This window comes from Rhipicephalus microplus, chromosome X (genome assembly GCF_043290135.1).
Source record: "Rhipicephalus microplus isolate Deutch F79 chromosome X, USDA_Rmic, whole genome shotgun sequence".
Classification (NCBI taxonomy): domain Eukaryota; kingdom Metazoa; phylum Arthropoda; class Arachnida; order Ixodida; family Ixodidae; genus Rhipicephalus; species Rhipicephalus microplus.
The window spans coordinates 55,832,626-55,859,816 of NC_134710.1; the positions used below are offsets into that span (position 1 = coordinate 55,832,626).

The following is a 27,191-nucleotide window of genomic DNA, read 5'->3' on the forward strand; positions in this document are numbered from 1 at the left end:
TACTATATTCTAATGGGCATTGTTGTGGCAGAAGGAAATGGTTGCAAATCTGTTCGATGAATTGCGAGTAGTATAAAACGTTCTATGGGTCGTGTTTAAATTGAAATTATTTACTCATACTGTTCGCCTGTCGGCCGTTACAGGGTGGGTCAAAAGTAGAACTTTGAAAAACATACATTACATAATAAACAAAAAAAAGGCACTTTAAAAAATAGAGGAAAAATACATCGGTAACAATAAAACAAGAACAGAAACCAATAAATGAAACAAACGTAGGCATACACAAGAAAATAGTTCGTTGATAGATTGATAAAATTTTACTACACCATACATGCGATGTCCGCCAGCAGTGGTGCAAACCATAACCGAGCACCACGTACAAGGATATACCACTGGACATAAGGAGAATATTCCGTACATAAATGACACAAAAATAAAGACAAAATGCTTAAGAATAATTTCAGAGTCATCCACAGATAAAAAATGAGTACACTCACATATTTTCTTAATTTTGTGCAAGGTTATTCTGAAATTCATTTGCACTGGCACTTTCTTGCATTAGTATCGGCGATTCATTCCATTCTGTTATGGTTCTTGCGAAGAAAGAAAACACGTAGCTGTTTATGTGCATCTGAGGCACTTCGAAAGTACCCTCCTTCCCTCTTTGCAATACTCTACCTTCTCGTCCTTATGGTATGGTAATTCCAATAAATGAAATGAAATAAATTGTTGGTAGGACGCGTTATTCAAAGGTCGCAGGTTTGAATCCTCTTGGTGGAAAGTTATCTCTTTGTACACTTTTCTTTCTTGTTCACATTACATTACAATTACTTCCAATAACAAGCCCCTATGCTTTCCCCGGCATTATTGTCTGTTAGCTCTCACTTTTGAGTAATATTGAAGTAGCTGATCAATTGGTGCTGCGCTTTCTTTTTTCAAGGTCTATGAGTAAATTCGTCTGAAAGGTAAAAAGGAAGAGAAAGAGAGAGAAGCTGCATTTATATTTCTCAGCTCTGCATTCGTGATGAAGCATTTGTAATGAAGTGCGTTCATATGTTCCAGTGCATAGCTTGCTGTTGAATAGTAGACACCATGGCTCTCTCTGGTTTATAATAAGTTGTTGTCTTTGCCACCATTATCTGCAACTACCATCACACTGTCGGGCTGCACAGTGATATCCTGCACGGTGTGAAATTCGCAGATCGCCAGGCCATCATCTGCACATGTGAAGTCTTGTGACGAAACGTCCAGTTTTAACTAGTCCCATTCTAAAATTTCAAGCGCAGCCTAACCTTCTTGGTCGCCCTGTTAGTCTCGAGCACCAAAAGGCCACATTTCCTTAAAAAGTATGCGGTAGTCTCTGGTTTTGCCTAATCCTAAGACATAGCAAAAAAAAAATGAGGCATCAAGATTGTTTGTTAAGTTTTGTGCCTTTTTGCACTAACTTGCCAAAAGCCAATGGACCAGCAAGCTGCAGAAGTGAAACTTCTTATGTTAATTATTTTGGTGTCCTGTGGCTGCAGCTGAAGGTATGCAATGCCGAGAGCATTGCACACCTTCTTACTTGATTGTAATACATTTCGCTAGATGGCATGGTGCATTGCCTGGCACATCATGATCATCATTGGATGTAGCGGCTGCGCCTGGCAGTGATCTCTTTTCTGCAAAGCCGATGCTGCCACAGCATTAGCTGCTCTGCAACATGCATATCGTGATTTGTTGCATCACAGTTGAAGCAAGTGTGCCAAAGAATAAATGTAGGATTTCTAGATTTTTAAGATATATCGGCCAAGATTCACTTTTGCAGTTGTATCATCCAATTTTGGTCAAAAATGGGATCATATTAAATGCATCATAATGTATTATTTTCTAGGGACATTGGTAAGGAATAAAGATTAAAATGTATTAGCCCCAAAAGGTGTATTATGTATACAGAATTGTATGAAAGAAATTCTCTGTATATTGTGAAAGTGTTTTTGTGTATTTCATCTTGGAATTTGTTTTTGTTTGCTCAATAAATTCATTGCTCTGACTTTATGTCGTCATAGAATTTGTTTTGTGTACAATATTAAGTGCATTCTTCTGGCTTATATCTGTAAATGCAGTTTATCTTGAACATGAGAACAGTGTATTTTTTTGTCATTGGTTAAACTATTATGTACATTCTTTCATATCTGGTATTAGGAAGGCTGACGGATTATTTAGGTCACGGTTACTGTTTTGGTCTTCACTTAGCGCTAGAATGGAAGGGATGGTGTATCTTTCTTACTAAAGGATTGGATGTAGGTTCAAATTTTTCAGAGTACTGTGATTTTTCTATTCACTTTTTTTAGGTTCAACCAATCAAAAGTGGGCACTCATTCAACTGGCATCATGTTAAATATTGGGTGCAAATACTGACCGATGAATTTGTTTTGTGTTCTAGTATTTTTTCTGCTTCTTGTGTAATTTGGCATCCTGGACAGCTTGACCAGTTTAGGGGTTGAATTAATGGAAATTAGCTACAGCTAGCTTTCATTAAGGAAATTTTAGGCAATCTTAATTAATAGCTTTACATTTTTTAGTGGATTCCAGACTACTTTTGTGTACTTACAAGAAGCATGGTTTTGTTGGCTTCTGTTTTAGGTGTGCATAGCTGCCTTTGCTGTCTCTGGCTACAGCTCATCATATCATCGAGCTGGGCACAAACCTTTCAACCCATTGCTTGGAGAAACTTATGAATGCATTCGAGAGGACAAGGGTTTCCGGTTCATAGCAGAGCAGGTGACAAATATGTGCTGTATGGCCTTGCGCACACTGGATTTTCTTTAAAGGGGCTCTGCAACACTTTTTCAACATGGTCAGAAAACACTGCCGATCGGTAGTAGAGGCTCCCGACAAAACGCTAGCCAAATATTATAGCACAGCACGCGGCCTGAAATTCACAATAAATTATCAAAGTCAGCTAACAATTGCTTTTCCTTTTCTTGAAAAATCACAAAAGACACTCAAAAATCATTTGTAAAAAACCCATCTATCAGTCATTGGCTGATTTAAACATGGCGCGTTCGGTCGTTACATAGATTGCCACGGGAGGCCGCAACTTGTCCACGCGCGCGCGCGCGATCACACTGAAAAAGCCGCGGATTTGAAGAAGAAGGAAAAAAAGTGCTCAAGATCACAAGGCACGCATGATGTTTTTCTTTGCCCCTGCCATCCCTTCCTGCTTAGCTTTCAGTGCTTTTGTCAAGACAAGAGAAGAGAGAATGCAATCGTAGCATGCGACAAATCTTTGTAACGCCACTCGCACTGGACACATTCTTAAAATTTTTGCGGTGTTGAATTCGTGAGGCAATGAGCTCTTCCAGTGAATTCATTCCATGGTTACTTAAAAAAGTGTTTCAGGGCCCCTTAAATATGTACTTTGTATGTCTGTTTATCATAATTTGAGAACAAATAGCATTTAACTAAGGCCATGCAACAAGACAAGACATGTTTCTTCTCATTTCTTGTTGTGGTTAATGCTGTTTGTTTTAACCTATATTTTCTAACTAACCCACATGGTAATGGTAATATCTTGTAATGAGTCAGGAATGTTGTGTCACGTCTTGTTGACATCTTAATAGCAAATCTGAATAAGCCTCCTGACACGAAGTTATCAAGGATTTTGACTTCACAGTTTCTGATGAGAGATTGTTATTACTTTAAAGAAAATATAAGGAGACAAATAGAATGCTAATATGCTGTTAATGATTTGCTTCAGGTGAATCACCATCCACCTGTTTCTGCCTGCTATGCGGAGTCTAAGAACTACAAGTTCTGGCAAGGTAGTGTTCCAGCCAGCCTGAATTTTTTTTCTTTCACTTTCAGGGTATCATTTTTCTCAATGGTTAAGCCTCTGTTCATTTGATATAAATTTTATTTTTTTTCTATTTTCTTACAGATGTTAGGATCAAAACCAAATTTTGGGGAAAGTCTATGGAGATCCTCCCAGTGGGCTCTGTTCACCTCGAGTTGTTGAGGTACAGTGTTGCTCACACTTATTAGCACCTTTTGCCCTCATCTTAAATTGATGCTTTCTTTGAAAACTTATGTGAAATTTGATTTGTCAGCCCTGTCACGGTTGTCATTGGCTGTTGTTTCTCTAGCCCCAAGAATGCAAGAATGCCTCCTTATGTGTTGCGATGCCACGTGCACATGCACATAAAAAAAATTAGGGTTCAATCACATAGTGTCAAGTTTGGTTCCCCACAACACTATCAGAAAGTGTTATTCTCCTTGCATCACATACAGTCGGCTCCGCTGATAGCACTTGCAGTCTCATGGAAGTTTTGCCATGCTGCAGACAGTCTTAGCCATTACATTCATTGGGATGTCCGTATGTTAGTTGCAGTGCTAGCATTTGCTGCTACATTGCAGTTTTGCTCGCAACAAGCATGCCACGTGGATCTAGCTGACAGCACTTATTTTTGATGCTCTAAGATCTCTCTTTTTGCACAGTGCCTAGAACGCTTGTGGCCATTTGTTTTAACTTATCTGGCACAGACTCGAAATCTTGCTGAGGTGATGGTATCATTGGAAGTGATATTGCTAACGAATTGTTTTCCTTGATTGAAGCATAGCTTTAATATGCATGGTGGACCATCGCATCTGTCATGGGCAAGTTGGAGCACACATTTGTTGCCGAAAATCTCTACGCATTTTTTATTGTGTATTTACTATAGTTGTCTTATCCAAGTTCCACTTACACCGATTCTTCACTGAAGTGCATGAAATTTGTAACATCTTTTTTCATCTGTTATTTAGCTCTGGAAGTCACTACCAATGGAACAAAGTGACCACATGTGTGCACAACATCTTTAGTGGCCAGCGGTGGGTGGATCAGTATGGTGAAATGACTATTCGAGACCTGTCCCATGATGTGACCTGCAAGTTGACTTTTGTGAAGGTGCGGTTTCTTGCTACATTTCTTGTTTTACCTTACATGATCCATTTCTACTAATATAAAGTATCATTTCCCATAGCATATAATGCATTGTATGCCAGAATACTGTGCATAAAATATATGCCATAACATACTCAGTACGGTTTTATATGCCAAAATCATGTTCATAATCATGTCAATGGTTCTTCCTTATAAAACTACCCAATTTAATTTTAACTCAAGTTCTGCATTAGCTTGCTTTGTTTTTTCATGATGTAAGTGTGTCTCTTTAGCTTTTTCGTAGTGGTTCCAACACTAATTGAAAATATATGCTTGATTGATTGATTGATATGTGGGGTTTAACGTCCCAAAACTACCATATGATTATGAGAGATGCCATAGTGGAGGGCTCCGGAAATTTCGACCACCTGGGGTTTTTCAACGTGCACCAGAGTCTGAGCACACGGGCCTACAACATTTCCGCCTCCATCGGAAATGCAGCCGCCGCAGCTGGGATTCGATCCCGCGACCTGCGGCTCAGCAGCCGAGTACTTTAGCCACTAGACCCCCGCGGCGGGGCGAAAATATATGCTTCTAAAGTGAATAATGTTGGTGGGCTTAATGGCTTTAGTTATGCAAACAGCTATAGATTGATTTAGTTAATTCCACTTTGTTTGAGTTTTCATAGTTTTAGAGAGTTGCTTTTTTTCTCCCTCCTCAGATAATGTCTTGCACACATCCATGCACGTGAGAGTCGGAGTAATTTTTAGTTAAAGGGGTACTGATGCAAAAATTTTGGCCTCGCCTTTTTTGCTTGCAATGTGTTGCGGGAGGCCTGTTAGGCATAATGTGACACATTGTTTGCTACTTCATGCTACAGGTAATTAGTTCCAGGCTCCTCATTACCCACCATTCTCTGTTTCAGTTTGAGAGCTCCAAAAATGACAAGCTGCCGAGTGCAATTATCAGCACCAAGTGTGTGCAACTTTCAACTGTGTCAGCGCGCAGAACTGTGACACACTTTCATATGATCCGCATGAAGAAGTCTTTTCGAACAGGAAACGAAACAGCAGTGTCACCAAGCACAATATTTTAAACGGGCAGGCCAAGACCATTGAACAATAGTCTGCTGGTGCAAACGCTGCAAAAAAAAAAAACAACAACTAGTGGCTATGGTTTCATCATAACTTGTTGCAGCGTGGTCACGTGAAGGAAGTAAGGGTGTCATCAAGGGTCATCTTTTAAGGTGTCAGTAGCTTGAGGGAGTCGATCGTTCACTAAAACTTCAAAATAATTTAGTATACCTTCCAAGCTATATTCACTGTTGTTATTTTGTAGTTGATAATATAGGCATGTTCACAGGAATGAATCCCGCAGACTATCTTGGCCACAAAATTTTGTGTTCGTACTCCTTTAACCTTTTTGCCAAAATATGATGTTTATCCAATTATTTGAGTGGAGAAACAACTGAAGTCTTCTTGGTGTGCACAAAATATTCTAGGTATTACAGTTAAATGCAGTCATTACATATGCTAATACTGGAATGATTTTGGAACTCATTTCTTTCTTGCTTGTCCTTGAAACTGATATATAAAAATGTTGACAAATTGTCTCAATGGCCAGTGCATCAGGCATCTGATATATTGCGTTGTTTTGATTTTTATAGGCCAGCTATTGGTCTGACAAACGCCATGAAGTTTTCGGAACTGTGGTCAACAAGCAGGGAGATGTCATTTGCAACCTCTCAGGCCAATGGACTGAAGCAATTTACTGCGGTGTTGCCCCTGCAGCGAAGTGCATCTGGCGGCCTGGTAACGAGGCTATATTATTGAGAAATAGATACCCCTATATCTTTTAGGGGCGAAGCTCCTTAGGGCGTGGGCTGTGCGTCCCCTGTAGCCTGTATGTAGCCACCTCTAGTTTAGTTCTTGCAGTGTTCATTAGATGGCGGTACCGTCCCCTGTATGTAGCCACCTCTAGTTTAGTTCTTGCAGTGTTCACTAGATGGCGGTACCGTCTCCTGTATGTAGCCACCTCTTGTTTAGTTCTTGTAGTGTTTACTAGATGGTGGTACTTGTAGCTGATGATGAAAAGATGCAAGATGTTATAAACTAGAAAGCGGTACTTGTAGTTGATGAAAGACGCGAGATCTTATAAAATAGGAATGATGTCACATATGGCGCGTGTCATTGGTTGAAGGCAATCGTTCGATTTAGCGCGGCGACGTACGCTAGGGGGAGCGTTGTAATAAAATCCGTTCGCTATTGGCGGGCGTTCGGAGTCGCCGGATGGATAAGGTTGCACAGCGGAGAGAGTGCAAGGCGGCAGCAGCGCGCGCTCGCAGACAGAATCCCGATGTGCGAGCACGCGAGGCAAGGGACATCGCAAGCCATCCATCGTCTAAGAACAAATAAAAGTTGATTTGTGTATATACACACACAGCGTTTCTCATGTCTTTACATGATGATCGACTGGGCGAATTACACGGAAGATTCACAGTTTACCGATGAATCCCTCCGGAGCTTCGCCTATTCGTCATCATTCACCCCGTGAATATGCCGTAATTTTTTTCTATAAATGAAACTCCTGCTAAATGTAACATTTTCTTCTTGTTCCTTCAGGTTCTGTTTAATAAGATTCTGCTGTAATTTTGGGGGAATTTTATTTTGCATTTGTGTCAATTTAAAAGGAGGATTTGTTTTAATGGACCACTGCAAAGGATTTGCTGGGCATGAGTCCTAGGTGGCTATTGTAATACTACAAACAGTGCCTTTGTGAATAGCAGTACTCATGGTTAAATTACGAAGGCATGTTTGTTGTGATGAGAAATGTCGTGACTTTTTATGACATTAATGCGTGCCACAGAAAAAGTCAAGCCAAATAAGGCTGGCTTGCAGATGAATGCCATGTTACCTCCACAAGTGGCACAGACAAACTAGCGCTACCACAATTTTCACAGTGTGTTTTACAAACAAAGCACACCACAGTTCAAGTAGCATGTTTGAACAATGGGCAAATCTATTGTTCAGCATTACTAACTTATTCACAAGTGATGTCGAGTCCCTGTGTGCAAGAAGTATAGGCAGGGTGATGAAACAAAGTACAGTAGACTCGTAATAATTAAAACTGTGATAATTCAAGCTCTTGCTTAATTCAAACAAAATTCAGTTTTTGGTTGGTCCTTTATTCTTTAAATGTATTCAAGATCCTCATAATTCAAACTCTATCATTTCATTAATTCATACTTTTCGTGGTTCTATACTGAAAATATCTGCTGCCTTCCTACTACTATTTAAAAATTCGTGTGCTTATATAATCCTACGAGTCTAAAAAATGAAAAATAAACGTGTCAGGCCTTCAAGAAAAAAAGGCTTTGCTGGTAAACAAATGTTATAAATGATGTACTCACAAGGTAAACCGTGATGCTTCTCAACTGATATAGGGAGCTTTGTGCTGAAGGCACATATAGCAAAGAAGCAGTTGGCATTTCACAATTTGTTTAAAAAGGTTTGATCAGTAATAAAAGGCCAATAAACTTGGGGACCTTACACTTATGCTTTCTGTTCATTGGATGCTGTTAGGGTTTAAAGACGCTTAAAAAATTTTAAATGTGGTAAAATCAATGTGTCACCTTCCCCAGAGCCATATATCTGAGAATTCCTGATTGTTCAAACTACTTCATGATTCAGATAAAATTAAGGGGTCCCTTCAAGATTGAATTAATGCGAATCGACTGTAATAGTATGTACTACATAGTCAGTGCAAGCTACAAGCTCACTTTTCCTGTTTCTCTGTCGATCCTCCAGGATAAGTTGTTGACATAGGCCATAATTATTCATTGTTGGGCTCGCTTAGATGGCTGGACAAATTTTCTATTTCAGCTCTGTAGACTTTCACCAAACCTCTGTTACAACTTAAGTATTTCCTGGTCATGTAGGAAATGTTACTTATGAAAGCTTCTTTTAAGTAATTAGAGACAATGCATGTTGATACTATGTTAACCAAGTATCAGCAGATGTTTGAAGCGGTAATACTTTGCTTTCAAGGCTGAACTGTTGTCTTTTCTTTTACTGCCATCCTAGTGTACACAAGGCACCTGGTGTGATGAAAGCCTGTGTGAGAGTCCTCTTTTAGCATAATGCCAACTTGCATAAGAAATTTCCACAGAGCTGCTTTTGGCCGAATTGCCATTCCACGCACATTGTTACTGTGCTCTTAGTAATGTCAATAGAAGTGAACAAGGATTTTAATCATGCCATGAAAAAAAGTTTTGTTTGAGCTCTTTATTCTGTTGCAATACTGTACACAGATATCAATTCTTACTATAAGGTGTCGTTCATTACACCAAATACTTGCAATTATGAAAAGATGCCATTACACCAGATACTTGCTCACTTAATGTTCAAACACATTGTGTTACAAATTCATAGCATTGGTTGATGTCTACAAATGTCTTTTCTTTTTTGGCGAACGAAGGAACAATGCCTGAAGACTACGAACTCTACTACGGTTTTACACGGTTCGCCATTGAACTGAATGAACTTGACCCACAAATGGCTAGACTTTTGCCTCCAACTGATTCAAGGTTCCGGCCAGACCAAAGGTACTGCTTCTACTTCTAAGCTCTGTCTCCTGTTTCTGTATAGCAGTTTTCTTAAAGGAACTGTCTACCATCCTTCACTGCTTTTCTGTTTTGTGTCACCACGAAAAACATACTATCTGAGGTATCTAACCTTGCAGTGGTTTCTCTGGAAATTTTGTAGAAATTTTGAAAACAATTTTGCGATCTGCGTTTGGTCTCCTTCCATTGGTGGGGTGAATGCCCACAACACTGGTCAGTGGAGGTGATCACAATCGTACTGCCGTTGAAAGTCGAAAACTGAAACTGCATGCAGTTTTCGCAGGCTTCATCAAGTTTTGTGTATTAATAAGACATACCATATGGTCGTTTAAGGCAAGCACGCACTTTTTTGTTGTTCTTATCAACGGCGGCGGACACCATGCTCGCGTTTCTCCACCATTTGCAGGCCTGCAGGCAAGTGAACACACCAACACACTGCCACAGTGCCACCGGGCATCTTATTGAATGCGGGATAAAAAAAAAGCAAAATTAGTCTCTAGCACAACCTAAAACTGCCAAAAGTGCGCAACATACAATTTGAAGTTATACATGTTTGTCTTTAAGCAAATAAGTCTACCTGTGAAGATTTCTTGTACTACCAGTAGACTGACCTTATCGTTGTTGGGTGATGCTAGAGGTCATTTTTCTTGTAAACTTTCAACATCGCGTAAAAATTTTAAATCCTTTTTTTATGGGACAAAAACAGGCTCGTTGCCGTTGATGTGATGAATGATCTGCTGATTTGCACCACAATCAAAAAATCTTTTCCGATCAGTACTTGGCCCCATTAACCTTTTTTTGTACTGAGTGTCTTTGTGATGTGCAGTATATTCCATTTCTGTCTAAGTAACTGGTAGAAGGTTTTCATTCAAAATGTCATTTATTGTGAATATGTTTCTAAAAATTCAACAATTTTCAATATCTGGAAAACTAGGAAAAACAAATACACTAGCTTTTTGCTAACAACAGTCAGCCCCTTTATAAGAGACATGCACCGGAGAGCAATTCTTGTCTTTTATTGATATGAGGAGTCTCTTATAAGCAAGGTACCACATATGCATTTTCTTATCAACCCCTATTTTAGTGTAGGTACAATAATGTCTCTTACACCCTGTTGTTACACCCACATCAGTGTCAATTATAAATAGATTCGACTGTGTTTTTATTTTGGCAATTGTTTCTCTGACAGCATGGATTCTTTGTTGCTGCTGTCACCCCTTTGAAAACACCTCGTTGACAAACATAGTAGTCCTTTGAAGGAAGCTAATATGTAAAAGCTTTATAATTCGTTACAGTTTAAAAAATGTGGCCATTTGTTTGTCTGCCATGTCCAAAAATGAAAGATACAAGCAACACTAACAAGCTTTGAACCTTGTCACAAAGCTTTACGTTAACCAACTACTGAGCAGATGGCACAACCTGTCAATAAATATTTAGTTTTATCAAACAGCAGTCTTTTTAATGTGTCACATTCTCAAAGAATCTCGGCCATGGCTAAAGTTGTGCATCGGCAATCAGGCAAGTGTGTTTGGGCTTAGAATATTGTATAAGAGAAACATAGTTGAATGTTACAGTCAACTTAATTTTCTCAATTTCTGGGTGGCTCTACAGTTAGTGGTTACCCTTGGGAACATCTTATCCTTAGGTGTGGTCATAGTACATATGCTATAATTTCATTTTGTGAAATTCAGTGTTCATTAGATATTCTTGAAGTTGAAATTGGGCTTAGAACATCTATACATACGAGTCTTGATCTAGTTTTGTCATGCTTGTGAACGTATGAACTCATTTGTGATATACTACGCACTTCATGAGTTTTCTATACAGAGCCCTGGAACACTTTTCCAATTTGCCATGGAATAAATTCAGTGAAGAAGCTCATTGCCTCGCGAATTGACCGCAACAGTAATTTTTAGAATTTTTCCAGTGTGGGTGAAGTAATAAAAATTTGTTGCACGCTGCGATTGCTTTCTCTCCTCTCTCGTCATCCTGAAAAAGCACTGGAAGCAACACAGGGAGGGATGGCACGGGGGAAGAACGTATGACATGCTCGCCCCGTGATCTTGAGCACTTTTCCTCTTTTCCTCTTTTTTTTTATACGAGCGTGTGGTTTTTCAGTGCAAACGTGTGCGCACATGCGAACATGCGGTGATTCGTGGTGGCCCCAGTAGCTTCTGAGCGCGCCATGCTCAAATCAGCCAATGTTATCATACTTGGGCCTATGACACAGTGATGTTTAAGCTATATGCCAGCATTTGTTGAGAAAAGAAAAAGTGATTTTTATCGCACTTTGAGAATTTATTGTAAATTCCAGGCCGTGTGCTGTGCTATGATATTTGGCTCGCGTGTTCTCAGGAGTCTCAACTACCGATCGGCAGTGTTTTCTGATCGTGCTCAAAAAGTGTTGCACGGCCCCTTTAAGGTTTTCCACTTTAATCACATTATTAGTATGTTCATTAATGGACCTTTTCAGTTGAAAATTTTATGTGGAATGTGCAATTTCACCATGAGCCTTACTGTAAAACCTAAAAAAAAAAGATGGGGAACAAAGAAAAAAAAGGGGGGGGGGGGAGTGCCATGAGAATGTCAGGTGGTCCTCTTGTCTTAAAATGGGGTGAGCCAGTGAAAAAATATTACTTGCAGACATAAGTCCAGGCAAAAGAAGGAGGGTGTGTATATTTACGAGGACACTTGCTTTCCTGGTTGTATGGAGCAGAAGTTCACTTCTCCACTAATGAACCAATATAAAAAATTGTTTGGGAGGAGCATTGCCTAAATGGTGTTTTACAAATGTTTTACAAATACAACCAAAGTTTTCTATGGAGCCTGGCAAAGGTTCTTTTGAGAAAAATCTCCACAAATGTTTTCATAATCAAATGTTGCTTGTAGGTTTGTGCAATTAATCGAATGTAAATATTCACACGAATAGTATATTTCTAATTCGATTCAATTTGAATTTTAATTATTGAAAATTTCAAACTATTTGCTGTGAACAAATGCGTGTATATTAGTCTGAAATATCTGTAAAGGTGGTTTCACTGTATTGTACGGATGCTAAGCCATGAAAGCACTTATCCAGGGAAATTCGCACTGCCGCGAAGCCTCACTTCTAAGTTAAAGGGGCCCTTCAACACTTTTTGAGCACAGTCAGAGAGTGCTGCTGATTGGTAGTCGGGGCCACCGAGAACACGCGAGCCAATTGTTATAGTGCAGAATGCAGCCTGCCATTCACAATAAATTCTCGAAATCAGCTACAACTTGCTTTCTCTTCTCTCGGCAAGTAACGCTACAAGCTTAAAAATAGCTCGTCAGAGCAATTATATCAGCCATTGATCAATTGGAGCATGGCGAGCTCTGTTGTTACTGGCACCGCCGTGGGAGGCCGCAACTTGTTCATGCGTGCATGCACGATCCCACTGAAAAGCCATGTATTCGAAGAAAAAAAGAAGAAAAAATGCTAAAGGTCATTAGGCACGCGTGACATATTTTCTTTCCCCATGCCATCTCTCCCTACTCAGCTTCCAACGCTTTCGTTGGGACGAAAGAGAGAATGCAATCGCAGCATGTGACAAAAATATAACTCCACTTGTACCGGACAGATTCTAAAAATATTTGCGGCGGTAAATTAGAGAGGCAATAATCTTCTTCAGTGAATCCATTCTATGGCTATTTGAAAAAGTGTTGCAGGGCCCCTTTAAATGTACGTATCACCCTGAAATAGATTCATAATTTTTTTATAGTTAGAAAGCTTGTTATGCCAGCCTAATGCTATAAGTATTTCATATTTTATAGGTTATCCCTTGCATTCTACCGAAAACCAAATCCTGCGGCGATAAAAGTTGTTTAGGCTTCCTTTGAACAAAAACAATATAAAAATGGCATTTGCACAGAGGCCTGATTTCAATTTTTAAAAAGTATTGTGCAGTTTAGTAAAGTCTTAATATATATATATATATATATATATATAATAACGTGTTCGATGCATCGAACGCGTTATTCGAAGGTTGTAGGTTCGATTCCTGCTCACGGCTGGTTATTTTTTCACCCACTTTTCTTTCTTCTTATTTACATTCCATTTGTTCTAATAACTTCCCCTACACATTCCTTGGCATTATTGTCTGTTAGATCTCAATAATATATGTGAAATTCAGTGTTCAATATATATATATATATATATGCGCACACACACACTATTCACACAAGCTTAGTTCCACTCAAAGTTGCCGTTGTTGGCTACTTTGCTCCTGACCCTGTCTGGCTACATTTCAGGTTGGCACCATGGGTTCTTACTGGTTACTATGAATTTCTATTTTAACATATTTTCTGGCCATGTCTCCGTATTACTTCAAGATAAAACAGCTAGCGAGTTTAAAGAATAACCGTTACAGTAGACTCTCAGTAAACAGAAATCTGTTAAATGGAACTACTGCTTAAACTGAACTATTGCCTCTGCAATGCTTGGTTTCGAGCTTGTGTTCTGCTGCCTGGTTCACCTCTCAGTAAATGGAACTCCTGTTAAATGGAACATATTTTCCCAGTCCCTTCACGTTCTGTTTACTGAGAGTCTACTGTATTTGCAAGATTTACTGTTGTGTTCGCCTGTGCGTGCACATTTCCTTGCCCTGCCAGTGGGCTAGTATGCACTGAGGAGCCCCAGTGAGCATCTCTCCATCTGAAACGATGGAGGGATACGTGCAAGTAAGGTAATGCGTGGCTATATAGCACAGTATCTATACCAGATTCTAATGCTAAGACACAATGCGTCAGACAGATATCTGCAACGAAAATGAAGCTTTATTGTTCATCTTAGGTTAGACTTGAATCGGGACTAGTATTATTGGAACTTTGTACAAATCTCTGCCTCCAACTTCTAGAAAATAACTGCTTTAATGTTTAATGTTCTTGCTGAGTTGCTGGTCCAAAAATTACATTTGCAATAATTTTATCTATGGTAAACAAATTGTTTTCAAGGATAATGGAAATATACTAATTTATTATTTTATTTGCAACTTAACGGCGCTTTGGAGACCATGCAAAAAGGAAAAAGACTGTGCTCGTTATACTGTGCTTTTGCTTTTTTAAAATCATATTTATTTACTGTTGAATACAGACATTTCTGTACATGGTATCATCTCTTTTCAATTTGGCTACAAGCTTGGGGCTAAAATTAAATTGCATGGCTACTTTGGCAACTTATATAACAATAGCAACCTTACTTGCATAGTAAGGTTGCTTACTTATATCTTTGGCTGTTATACCTTTGGCTGCTTTTCAAATCTACCCAACAGCAACCTTACTTGCACTTACTGGGACATAATTGTGTATAATTACAGGCTGTTGGAGGAGGGCAACATTGCTGCTGCTGAAGCAGTAAAGTCTCAATTGGAGCAGAATCAGAGGGAACGGCGGAAGCAGAGGGAAGAACATGGCATTGAATATCAGCCAATGTGGTTCAGGTAGGTTATTTTTATCAAGCAGAAAGCTTTCTTAAAGCTCTATTTAGCCTTCAGGAAGTTAACTTTCTTTTGGTTGACTCACTGAGCACAGTAGCATATGGCTACATTGTATTGAAGAACCAGACAATACCATTAAGAGAAGTCAAAAATTGAACTTATTTTTGCATGTATAAATCTTGTTGCCGATTCCATGCTGAAAGTCTTATCAAATCAGATTATGCGAACAGATGTCTAAAATCTTAAACTTGCATGAGGGATAACACTGAAACTAAGTAGTTTGCAGTGTTGACATGTCAGATATTGGTGATCGGCAACTTTTCTAACCGCTGTTATTGGGCTTTATAGTGTTTTCTTTTTTGGCACAAGTTTGCCGCGAAAAGAGACTTGCTACTCACCTTTCTCCTGACATTTTGTATATTTGCATGCTAATTTTACACTGTGTAGTAACTTTTCAGCACTGCTTAGGTGGTGAAAAATAGATTGACAAATCGAGTTGATATATGGAAATATTGTCTCATAATTAAGTCAATATGCCCTTGCTGGGTTGTTCTCATTTGCTAGGAGAGTAAAAAAGACTTTCAGTTGTGCTAGTCTTAAAATTTTTGTGAAGCAAACATGACTTCGCTTCTTAGATTTAATTTCAGGGTACCACAACATGCTTTGAAAAATAGCTTACGCGTGTCAATGAACGACTAATAATTTTCTCAAAATCACATTTACGGTTCCTGTGATCTTTTTCTTTGATTGCAAAATATTGTCACTGAAAGCTATGTATGAGTGCCCTAAATACTTTGTTGGGTCCACTATAAGGTGGCAAAAATTGTTGCAGAAGTCACAAAAAAACTGAATTAAAAAAATATATCTCCATGACTATGCAATCAGGTGATAAGTTTTATCTTAAAGTGGATGGTGTAACCTATGTATTTCTCCACAAGCTATGATAGCTGCAAAATTCTAAACACAAAAGCTTAGGAATTTAAGGAGAAGGTCAACAAGGTTCACGGAACACTTTATGCACCAGTTCTGAAAGAACTAAAGGCACGAATGAGGTGTTGGCAGCGCTGGTGTTGGCTTTTCTGAGCCACTCCTGTAGCATGTCACTTGTTTGCACTAATAATAGTGACACCCCCACACCAGCGATTGCAGGGTCTCAATGACGGCAGTTAAATCTTGGAGGCTCTTGCTACTTCCAGGCCATAAAAAATTGCCACAGCTTCATTGCTTTGCCGAATAGTGAATTAAAAAAAATTAAGAACCTTTACGATTTTCCCTCACTCTACAGATGACGCTGCCAACCTTCTGAGAAATGGAGGGTGTGGTTTATATACAGATAATTTTTATATAAAAAAGAAAAAGAAATACTGCCAAGGCAGGCATTGCAGATAATGCAATGGCTTTGTTGTTTTCCGCAGCACTGAATTGTCTCTAACTGAAATACGCCTACAGGAAATATTGACGAAGTTTGTGTAGTAAAAAAGAAAGAATGTAAAATAAGTGGTGGCAGTAATCTTTATTTAATTGCCATTTCAGAAAAGAGACAACGAAAGATGGCAAAGAGCACTGGACTTACACTCACAAATACTGGGAGACCCGCACAAACCCTGGCTTCAGCAGCATCTCATTTCCAGAAAAGCTTTGGGATTGTCTTTAACACAGCAGGGCTCACTAACACACAGTGAAAAAGTGGTGGTAGAAGTACTTGTAGATCCCCTTTTTTTGTTCTTTATTTGTTGCTGTGCAAGTACACAATCCGAATTTTGCATTATTTTCATCATTTACTTGAACGGCTTGTTCTTTTTGTACTCAAGAGTGTGCGCCTGAATTCTTTGTGTCACTAACTGTATAAGCAGCATTTTGTAGTTTCGCTAGGTGACTACCTCTAGTACAGTGCACACATCGAAGTGTTGTATACTCAAGTCCTCATTGTTTATTGATTGATTGATCTTTATCTGTTCGGTGCACATATCATGTGTGTTTGGTATATTTTAATTAGTGTTAACACTGCTCCTACCCATGGACTTTCATGCCAGCAGAAAAACTCCTGCTGGCAGGTGATAATTGCTGGGTCATTCTAGTTGTGTGACGCTTGTGAGTTTGCATACTTTGAATTTTGAAAGAATATGCCACTTCAAATAGTTCTACTTGGTGACATTAACCTTGTACCTTCACCAGGGGTGTGGAAATATCAAATTCATGTTTTTTTCTGTTGTTTTGTCATGCTAGTTTCTAGCAAGGAACCTGCTTGCTTGAAAAAACTTGAAAGAATATCATTCACACATTACACTATTTTGTTTGACCTGTGTACTGGTGGGCATGTTTATTAATTTAAAGTGCAGGATTTTAAACTGATGATCAAATCTTTGGTATAGCAGCAACTTTTTTTGAAACTTCCAAGTACCTGTATGTTGAACAGGATTTTGAACTAGCCATAAAAGCACACAGAAACAACTGTGAGACATGGTGTCAAATGGAAAATCTTACAGTTGCAAATTTTCAATCTGATTAATTTGCATTATGGCACCAACACCAAGAAACTAGCTATCTTAAAGTAAGTAGGGGAAAGTCACTCTGTCAATTTGTTTCATGCATATCTGTTGGACACCTTAACACCTTAAGGGGACAGACTGGTCTTTGGGACCCAAAAAGCGACAAAAAAATTCATTTTTTCAAATTGACATATTTGGTATCTGCAAGTATTTTTCTATCTCTCTACAAATTTTCACACACCAGGAAGTAGGAATTTTTTGCAATGTCATTATAACTGTCCAGATTCTTGGTGCTGTTAACATGCAGAACCTGCAATATAATGAGGAACAGACCTTGAGGCTTCCTTGTAATTTGCCGGCACCTGTGTTAGAAGCTCTGCTATGAATTTATGACCACCTTTATGAGGATAGCAAAACATGCGCACCATGACTGTTGCTTTTTGAAGAAGCTGTGTGCTTTTAGTTTTTTCTATTTTTCTCAAAAAAGTAAATTTACAACTGTTCAATTTTGAGGCCTCAATATCTCTGCAGCTAGGACAGGTGCAGCATTTTTTTTTTTGCAATGGAAACCTGTATGTGTGTAGAATGCAAGTATGGGAGCAGAATTTAGAGCGCAAGTCCTTTTAATTAATTATTCATCATAATTGTAACACAATTCTAACTGCTTTTGGAAATGGTTAGTTCATTTTGCTGTAAAATAACCAAGAAAGGCCTTAAAACAGAAAACTCTTCCATAGTTCCAATCTATAGTTATTAGTCTATGTTGGCATATCTTAAATATCACTTCTAATTAAGCACTTTTTTTCTATGGCGGCCTTAAACAATAGGGTGTGAACTTAAGTTATCTCAGGAACAAGATTAGTTATAGGAAAACTAAATAAATATTTGAAATCAGCAGAAAAAACTGCATAATCCTGTGCAGTTTGATCAAGATCACTGAAGAAATAAACAAAAAATGTCTAAGACCAGTCTGCCCCCTTAAGGCAACAGCTGGGAGTAATATTAGTATTTGTTTATTGCGTGTAGTAGCTATGGCTGGCACAACTAAAGAGGATGTGCTGGTTGTATGCTTATGCTGTATAATAAATAGATCTACGGGAGGTTATGGGGCCATGAACATTCTGAATGAATGGATATTCAGTCATTGATCCTGTAGTGTATATTCACTGTGTGTGTATATACTGTTGTACAGTTCCTGCATTTCATAGCATGGCCATGGTGACTACATTGTGGGGAATCAGTATAATGTCCATGTACTTAGGTTTTGGTACACATTGCCACGAAATGGTCAAAATCAATCCAAAGAACTTCACTACAGGATTTCTCTCGGACAAGGCAGTGCTTTTGTGGATAAACCCCAGCAGTCAGTCATAAAAAAAAAAATGGTAAAGTTAGCTTTTTCTTTTTTATGGCTTGAACAAATAGATTATTTTTAATCCTGTGTTGGATGACAGGTTACTCTTGGCAGTGTTTGACAAAAGCATTGTTTTGATGTTTTCACACCCCTGTGTATAAATACTGTTGAAGTGGCTGACGTGTACAACACATTGAAACAGTGTGTTCATATTATTTGCTGTGAGGATTTAATCATTTACTTGCTGCCATGTTGTGAGATGCCAAGGACTACATTCTGCAGTGCTGGTGCGTGAAAACTGCTTTAACAGGTTTTGGTTGCTGTTGAAACCTTCGAGTTTGCCTTAACATGTGGGACAGTCTTGACCAGGTGCCCTGACTGGCCCACATTCTCACCTAGCCATATACCATCCTGATACACGTGATGCTTCCATATATAAGTAGGCAGGCACTGTTCAGTGTCTATACTGCAGTAGTCTTTCGCTCTGTATAAAAACGAGAGGCAGCCACTCTTACACATAAGAAAAAATAACCTAGCCAGAATAATGTTCATCTTTTTTTTTTTCTCTTGTTGTCACTGTAGGAGCCCTGGAATACTTTTGCTTGCCTTTTTCCAGATGTCAATCTATTTTCTAAACTTTCAACAATGTTGTGTTGCAGTGCATTTGATAAAAGTGCCAACGTTTGGCTTTCTCGCTTGCATTTGCTATGCTGATTGTGTTTCAAAGCACATTGATAAATAGCAGGAGCATAGCCATTCTTTTTTTTTTTTTTCAGTAGAGTGGGGGGTGGTTTAACCATACAGGTATGTTTGTGTGTGCATTTCTGTATGCATGTATGTATACACATGCAAAACTGAAAAATTTTGGGTAGGAGGGGGATAATTTCAGCCCCCTCACCTCCGTTGGCTATGCCAGTAATATAAGGTAAAAAATTAATGAGTTCATCACATTCTGTTGCTGGAACATGTGTCTCCCTTGGGAGCTGCACGCTACTTTCAGATGAAGGTGACTTTCTCTTGAATGACTCTTCTTCCATCTTGACAATTTCCACAAAACTGATGTATTTATTCAGTTTTCCTGTGCGCAAAACTGAACCTGTCAAACTAATTACCCCATTGCCCTGCCATCTGTTAGCCTCCCATTTTAAGTTAGTTGAAAAAGTGGCTACCCACTGTTAGGCTATGGTGCTGGTTACCTGAAGCAGAATGCTCTTTAGCCCTGATTATCTTATGTGGGTTTCTTAGATGGCCTTACAATACATTCAAGGTGGCATCAATTTTCTCTTGCACATTTATACATGACCACTTAACATCAGATGTGGCTCTGTCCCACATTGTATTTCGTGTGCCTATGATTAGAGGAGGTGAGAAACCTCAGTGACAAAGAAACCACAGAATCAATAAAAGGTGTTTCAGGGCCCCTTTAAAAGCTGTGTCTGCAACAGTTTTAGAGACGGTTTTAATACGGCTGGGCTTCATTGTCCTTTCTTTTTCTTTGCCAGTTGACTTAATTGTGTTGTACTTATAACCTTCAGCTGAATCCTGCTGGCAGGTGTGTCAGTTGAGGTTATACATTAATTTGAAGTGAATTGTATTTATGGTTAAAAGGCCATGCCTTGTGGCTGTGTAGCACTTCTTAGTCCAAGGAATGTGGGTGTGCCGTCAAAGCTATGAGACAAACATTGCTAACACTGTGATTCGTTGGAAGTGTTGAAAAGGTAACTGTGAGTGTTTTGTCCAAAGAATAAAGCCACACATAAGCTGAAACCTTTAAAAAAATGGAAGTGAGTGGCAATAGAGATAGTGCCTCATGGGGAGAGAGAGCCAAACAAACAAAATCTTATTCACACAGTCCTCTTGTGGAAAGCGTGCTACAAGCTTATATGTATGTGGAGCACTTGTGATTCTTGCGTGCATTTGTGCATTTGAGGCAGTAGCAATTACAGTAATAAGAGAAAATCAGTAATAATATATAGTGTTAACTTGTGTGCTATAAAATATTTCAAGCTGGAATATAATGTATCGCCATATGTTGTTTGTTTAAAAATGGGAAATTGCTGTTAAGGTTGGAGATACAAAGGGTATTTTTGTGTAAGTGCATCTAATCATGTTTCTGTGCATGACTGTCTGTTTATTGGGCAGTTCTCATGTTACATTCAGGTCTGCTGAAGCACCTCTTTTTCATTCTTTTTTTAAAGAATTATTTATAAGTGCTACTTCACAAAAAAACAGCGAAACGAACAGCAGGAAAATGTACTTATTGTTTTTTAGACTGTGTTACTTATGGTGTGTACTTTTTATAAACATCAGATTTCATATGAACAGTACTTTTTTCAACATTTGGTAGTGATGTGGATAATTTTGTTATTATAGGTGTTCCTTAGTTATTTATTGTTATGAGATATGCAGTGGGCTAAGATTTGGTGCTGCTATCATGGTAACTAACTTAGCAAACAAGAGTTGTACTTGCAGTTTGGTCATACCCAGAATCGCTGGAGTTACTTTTGTTGCTTGCTTAGTAGTCCTGTGAGGTGCTGCCTTTAGTAGTCCTGTAACGAGTAAAAGAAAAAAAAGTGAATATGATATCATTGTTACACTGTTTTTGTGTTGTGTTTTGTTTGTACATTTGTGACAATCAGAAATAGTGATGTACTTTGACGACTATCAGGACATGCTATAGACAATTTTGGCATGTGTTGACCAAAGCTATTGTCGAGCGTTGAGTAAATCGTTGCTTGAGCTATTGTAGAGCTTTACCGATCCATAATCATGTTTTGCTTGCTTTTTTATTTTTTATTTCTTTTTCTCTTCGGGGTGCATTTGATTCTAGCAGACCTTCGCATAGTATTTACTTGTTGAGTGGCAACTGTCAAGCTTAAACGCTGAGAAGGAGAAAATGTGTGAAAGAAATTGCGTCCATGGTCCCTGTGAAAGGTGACATCTCTGCTTGTCGAGTGATATACCTGAACTTGTCAAACAGGCATGTGTAGGGGCTTTTGTACTGGTTTAAGAGAGAAAGCAACAGTGAAGACCTGTGGTTTTTATTTGCAAGAGCTGCGTGCTTGCAATGAACAGAAGATAGCTCTGTATAGACTAAAAGACTTTACATATTCCACAATTTTTGCTGTACCATGGTGCCACTGTGATGATGGAAGTTGTTGCACTGCATATCTCTCTGAATCAAAGTCTAGCCTTCTGTGCTCTTTTTCGACATCCATATTTTGGTAGCTGCACTCATTGAATTTTCTCAATGGCCTCAGTGTGAATCAAAGGCTGGTCCTTGTGGCTTCTTGTTTAGAAGTTGAGTGTTTCATTCTTTTATTAAAATATCTATCTATATAAAATAATTGGCTTTCTGTATTAGCTGTCCTAGTAAAACCATTGTAATGGGAACGAGTGCGGCTAGCAAGTATGGAGATTAGCATGACAGGGGTGATGTAATCTTTCACAATTTGGGTGCCTTTTGGGATGTGTTTCACATTTCATTTTTTAGTTTTTACATTTGCTGGTACACTAGTCCTTTTAGGTGGCACTTTGTAAATTTGCTTAAAGGGACCGACAACCAATTTTTATTGTACTCTTTTTTTTCTGATGCAATAAAAAGATTGTTGGTCACCGTGCCTGATTCTACAGTGAAGTCACAAGGCGACGGGGGCCCTGCGGCGATGGTCTAGTGGCTAAGGTGGCTGCTGACCCGCAGGTCGCGGGATCGAATCTCGGTTGCGGTGGCTGCATTTCCGATGGAGGCAGAAATGGTGTAGACCTACGTGCTCAGATTTGGGTGCACGTTAAAGAACCCAGGTGGTTGAAATTTCTGAAGCCCTTCACTACGGAGTCTCTCATAATCATATGGTGGTTTAGGACGTTAAACCCCACATATCAATCAAAATCAGTCAAGACGATGGGAAATGCTTTTTTTAAAATTTTTTTTGCAAGATCTTCCAATTTTGTTGTCAGAGTCTTGTTCATGAAGTCGTACATTGGAAACATCCCGGAAAGAGTGATGAGTGATTATCATGTTGATCGTGTACCGACCTTTGTGGGAAGAAGAAAACAAACAATCTATAAAGTAACTTTTTTTATGAAGTTCACATTCATACAATTCATGCTTTTGAAATGTTAAATTAATTCTGCTAACACAGCTGCAGGTTCTCTTACGTGGTATTCTGTCCAATTGCATCAGCCATGTGCAAGTCCAGACTACGTCATTTTAATATTATAATTCCTTCTTAAATTGTGAGTAGCACATTTGATTCTTTCACTATAAATTGTGGCGTTTTGATTTCCAGCAAGATTTTGTGGCATGATCTTGGTGGTTGTCGGTCCCTTTAAGGCATAAATTCACTGATGCGGTCTAGTTTCATTATACGCTGGAAGTTATTGCGTTGTGGTGCTTTAGGATTTACAGTGAACAAGAGTCCCAGTCTAATAGTCGTGAATGCGGAAGTATTTTTGGATGTGATCTAGCAATTTGTGGTGCACCTTGCTTGCATGCTTTACTGCTCAGTGCAGCAATGATTCAGAATTACCAATCATTGAATAGCTATAGATTAGTGAGTATTTAAACTCTGAAAAAGAAAGGGATTGTGAATGAAGGGAGAAGAAAGTATAGACTGTAACTACTTTTGGTATATGAATATCATCAGCAAGCAGTAAAAACTCTGGTGGGGTTCATTGCCGGGTGTGAATATTGAGCATGACACGTTTTTGTGTAACAAGATTTTGGCTTGGGGAGGGTCATATTGCTTAGTGAATATTGTACGGGATTCCAGCTTGCTGGTTTTGTGTGTACATTTATAGGCTGGAGCAGGCCTAAAGAAATTTTTCTGGAGACAACCATTTTTCAAACCGAGCTGATTGCCAACTGATTGTTAAGGTTAACACTACCATTTTGCAGTGCTGATTTAGGTCAGCATACTGTTTTTTTTTTCTGTTATGAGAAAGTAATTCGCTGTTAAGTGTTATAATAATGTTATCCAGGTGAATAATCATACTGGTATACATTTAGGAGAACACCTGCTAAAATGCAGATATCTTAATGTAGCAAAATTGTTCATGGCCTACATAGATGATGTATTTGTCCATTTGAGGCATGTGAAACAATTTGAGTGGGTCATTGCACTTTGGATGTTAATGTTAGATTTGATTGCTTGACGTTTTGGGCCAAAGTATAGCTAGGCAGTGATGGGCATCAACTACTTGTATGTAGTTACCCTTCTCTGCTGCCCTGATTAGTAGTTTTGACAACTAGTTTACTACTTTTCAAGTAGGAGACTTGTTAATGACCACTTGCTGTGTGATTAAATAATTTACCTTGTTAAATAGCTGCTCTGTGCACTACCTTACTAAATTGATTCAAAATGTCACATGCTGTCAAAAACTTTATATACCTGTTTTATAGTTTATAGATCAACGATACAATTTATTATTTACCCTGAACTATCGTAGAAAATGTTGCATGCATTCACTAGAGGTATCTGTCAAGTAGCCCTAATTTGTGGCAGCAGTTGTGAAATACCCAAGGGTCATTAATCATTAAGCCTCTTGAAGTTTTAGATATTCACAAAAGTTTGTTGCCAAGAAAGATGAAATTGTTCATTAGTGACCTGAACCACCATTGAACTTTATTGTGACATCTGGTTATGGGCCGAGATCATGAGCATTGAAGTCAATTCACATTGAAGTCAAAGCAAGCATGACCTTTGAGGACGCACCAACTCTGGGATCATGATAAAGTATGAATGGCCAGCACGTTTGAGTGTTGGGAAAGAATTTGGGCTAAAACTTCAAGCAAAGCTGGTATCATATGAGTGTTGGGTGAGAATTTAGGCTAAAACTTCAAGCAAAGCTGGTGATTATACAATACATATTGTTCAACCTAGAGTCCTGCTTAGTCTCTATAGTTTGTTATAAGGGTATTGCGAATTCATCTGAATTTATTCCCATTTAGATGAGAATGAAGAAAAGGTGAAGGGAAATTTCTCTTGTACGTGGTATTTACCTTGTATGTTATGGTTATGCTAGTGAAGCGCTGCATAGGCATTTCTATGATAGTATTGTATTTTTTTTTACATTAAAAAACAGCAATCATTGAGCAGTGCTGCTGCTTTTAGAGATGTCATAGCAACCTTTTTTGCAGAGGGCATAAGCCACAAGTTATCTTCACTTTGCATGCATATAAAACAAGCATTGCCTTATGCCACTACTTGCTGTCATCTCGTCTTCATAAAGTTATTGAGTAAACTTGTAGCATCACTCGCCAGTAAGTTTCCCAAAAAATGGAGATGCCTGATTCAGTGCAGGTCAGCACTTTTTTTTCTTTTTTTAACGCATATGCGTAGTCACTAAGTTATGAACCTTGTGAAAGATATATCAGTAGATTTAGATGAAAGCATTGTGTTCAATACAAAGTAATTATAGCATTGTTAAGCACCTCTTTTATTTTTATTCTTTTATATGGTAACAACAATTTTTAAAAATTTTCTGCATATTTGCTGCCACATGGCTGCATCACTTTTTTGTGTTAATGTTGTGCTTTTCATGTATTTTCTGCTTTTCATATAAATGACAAAATAGGTATTTATCTAGTTTAATTGTGTTTTTGGGTGTCTACGGAAATTGATTCTTGTGATTCACCTTTATATTTGCCTTTTAATTATACACATGCATCTTTTTATTCTGTGCACAAGGTGCATATACTAAAGCGGCACATACATGCAGTAAAAAAGTGTGACATCTTGAAAATGCTTAGATATTAGCATATTTTATCATTGTTGAGAGCATGTCTTGCTGCCAAAAGTATCATTTAAAGTGCTCATTAAGGTTGCTCTTTTGTTTCATAGTTATGGACACATGCAGCTACTTGAAAAGTAGTCAAAACTAGTTGTGTAACTAATATGTTAGCTGTTGCCCATCACTGTAGCTAGGATATAGACGTCTTACTGCAGATACAGGCAAACAATGTTTAGGGAAGATTTGTTCCATATCATATTCACCAGTAGTATACTTGATAGGAGTTTAAGAAATACTGTTTAGCCAACTGGATATTAGCCACAGCAGCTGTAGTTATAAGTTGTTGACCAGCAGCTTGCTTAAGAGAAGAGTTTGTCAGCTCTAGTTGGCATTTAGGCTTGGCTTTTGTTTTTATGGTACTTGTTCTTTTTTATCTTTTGACACCCTGAAGTGCATCTCTTTTGTCAACTTCATTTCTTCAATCTCTGAAAACTCTTGCTTGCAGATGTTCCTAAACAGGTGTTAGGCCATTCAAGCAATAATAGAAGCAGAGTGAACCCACTTGCACCTCTTCTTTAAAAAAAAGTTGTTGCATGTTTGTGCAAGCTCAATGCTTTTCGACACTGCGTTTTTATTGTTGTGAAAAATAAAAAGTGGCTGAGAGACTGTTACAGCCATGTGCTTCTGGCATAGACGAATTTGGTATACTTTCTGTTCACGTTTGTTTTGTCTACTGTGGAGGGCAGGGCATACATTTTTTAACATCAGTGTGAGCTTGTAGCATATTACTACTGTGATGACAATGGTGACCCATTGATAATCTGCATGTGACATTCAGAGGTGTAATTGGACCGGCAGTCTATAGCACACCCTTTTATCGATTATGGATACAGCCTAGAAGACGTGGACATGTGAAGGAAGCACAAATATGGCACTACTTTATCGCTTGATAATATACAAGTCACTTATACGAGGTTGTCTCAAAAGTTCACGAGAGCAAAAGTGGCTGAGGAAGAGTGGCAGCACCGCTCTCTTTTGCTCTCCACTTTTGTTGACAGAGAAAGAGCTGGATTGCATTTTTCAAGGCAAAAATTTCGTATCTGTGCATTTTTCGCAGCACATATTGACATCTGTCAAAATATAGGTCGACAAACAGTCAATGAAGAATCGCTATCAAATGTCTTGCCAACTTTGGCTAGAACAATGCATAAATCAGTAAATTTTACAAACAGAATATGTAAAAGATGCCCAATTAAAAACTGTTCAGGCATTCACTCTGCTTTGGTCGTCGAGACTTCAGAAGTACCAAAAACTGCTCTCCTCATGCAGAGATGTAAAGATTGATTGTTTGCCGTCTTGTGCTCAGTGACTGTTGAATGACTGAATATCAGAAGCACTTGGTTTAGGAAGGCCGTCTATCCACTGGATTTCAACGGAAAATAACATTTGCACCGAAGTGGTGTGGCTACTGCACACACTGAAGCAAGAGTTGCACAGAAGAGAATATTGTATGTTGATTGATAACAAATGTAGTGTGTGAAAAAATTGATTAGCCAAGGCCTCAAGAAAAGTGTAAAAGCAAAACAGAAACCTGGAGGACACGAGCTTTGCTGTCAAGAGCAGAATGCGACAGCAAAAT

The 27,191-nt window shown here is 38.6% G+C and overlaps 1 protein-coding gene across 7 annotated transcripts in view; it reads left to right on the forward strand.

The window, feature by feature from the left end:
- The window catches only part of LOC119176065 (oxysterol-binding protein-related protein 6), a 172,712-nt gene extending 146,462 nt beyond the window's left edge, over positions 1-26,250 (forward strand). For 6 of the 7 annotated variants that reach the window (XM_075876688.1, XM_037427179.2, XM_037427180.2 and 3 more), the window contains exons 15-22: positions 2,626-2,763; positions 3,743-3,806; positions 3,923-4,001; positions 4,786-4,927; positions 6,570-6,714; positions 9,380-9,506; positions 14,858-14,980; positions 16,511-26,250. In XM_075876688.1, coding sequence (XP_075732803.1) covers positions 2,626-2,763; positions 3,743-3,806; positions 3,923-4,001; positions 4,786-4,927; positions 6,570-6,714; positions 9,380-9,506; positions 14,858-14,980; positions 16,511-16,631 — 939 coding nt within the window. In that variant the 3' untranslated portion in view covers positions 16,632-26,250. Of the gene's footprint in view, positions 1-2,625; positions 2,764-3,742; positions 3,807-3,922; positions 4,002-4,785; positions 4,928-6,569; positions 6,715-9,379; positions 9,507-14,857; positions 14,985-16,510 lie in introns of those variants that run through there. The other variant, XM_075876691.1, reaches the window with a different exon arrangement.
- The last annotated feature ends 941 nt before the right edge of the window (positions 26,251-27,191 follow it).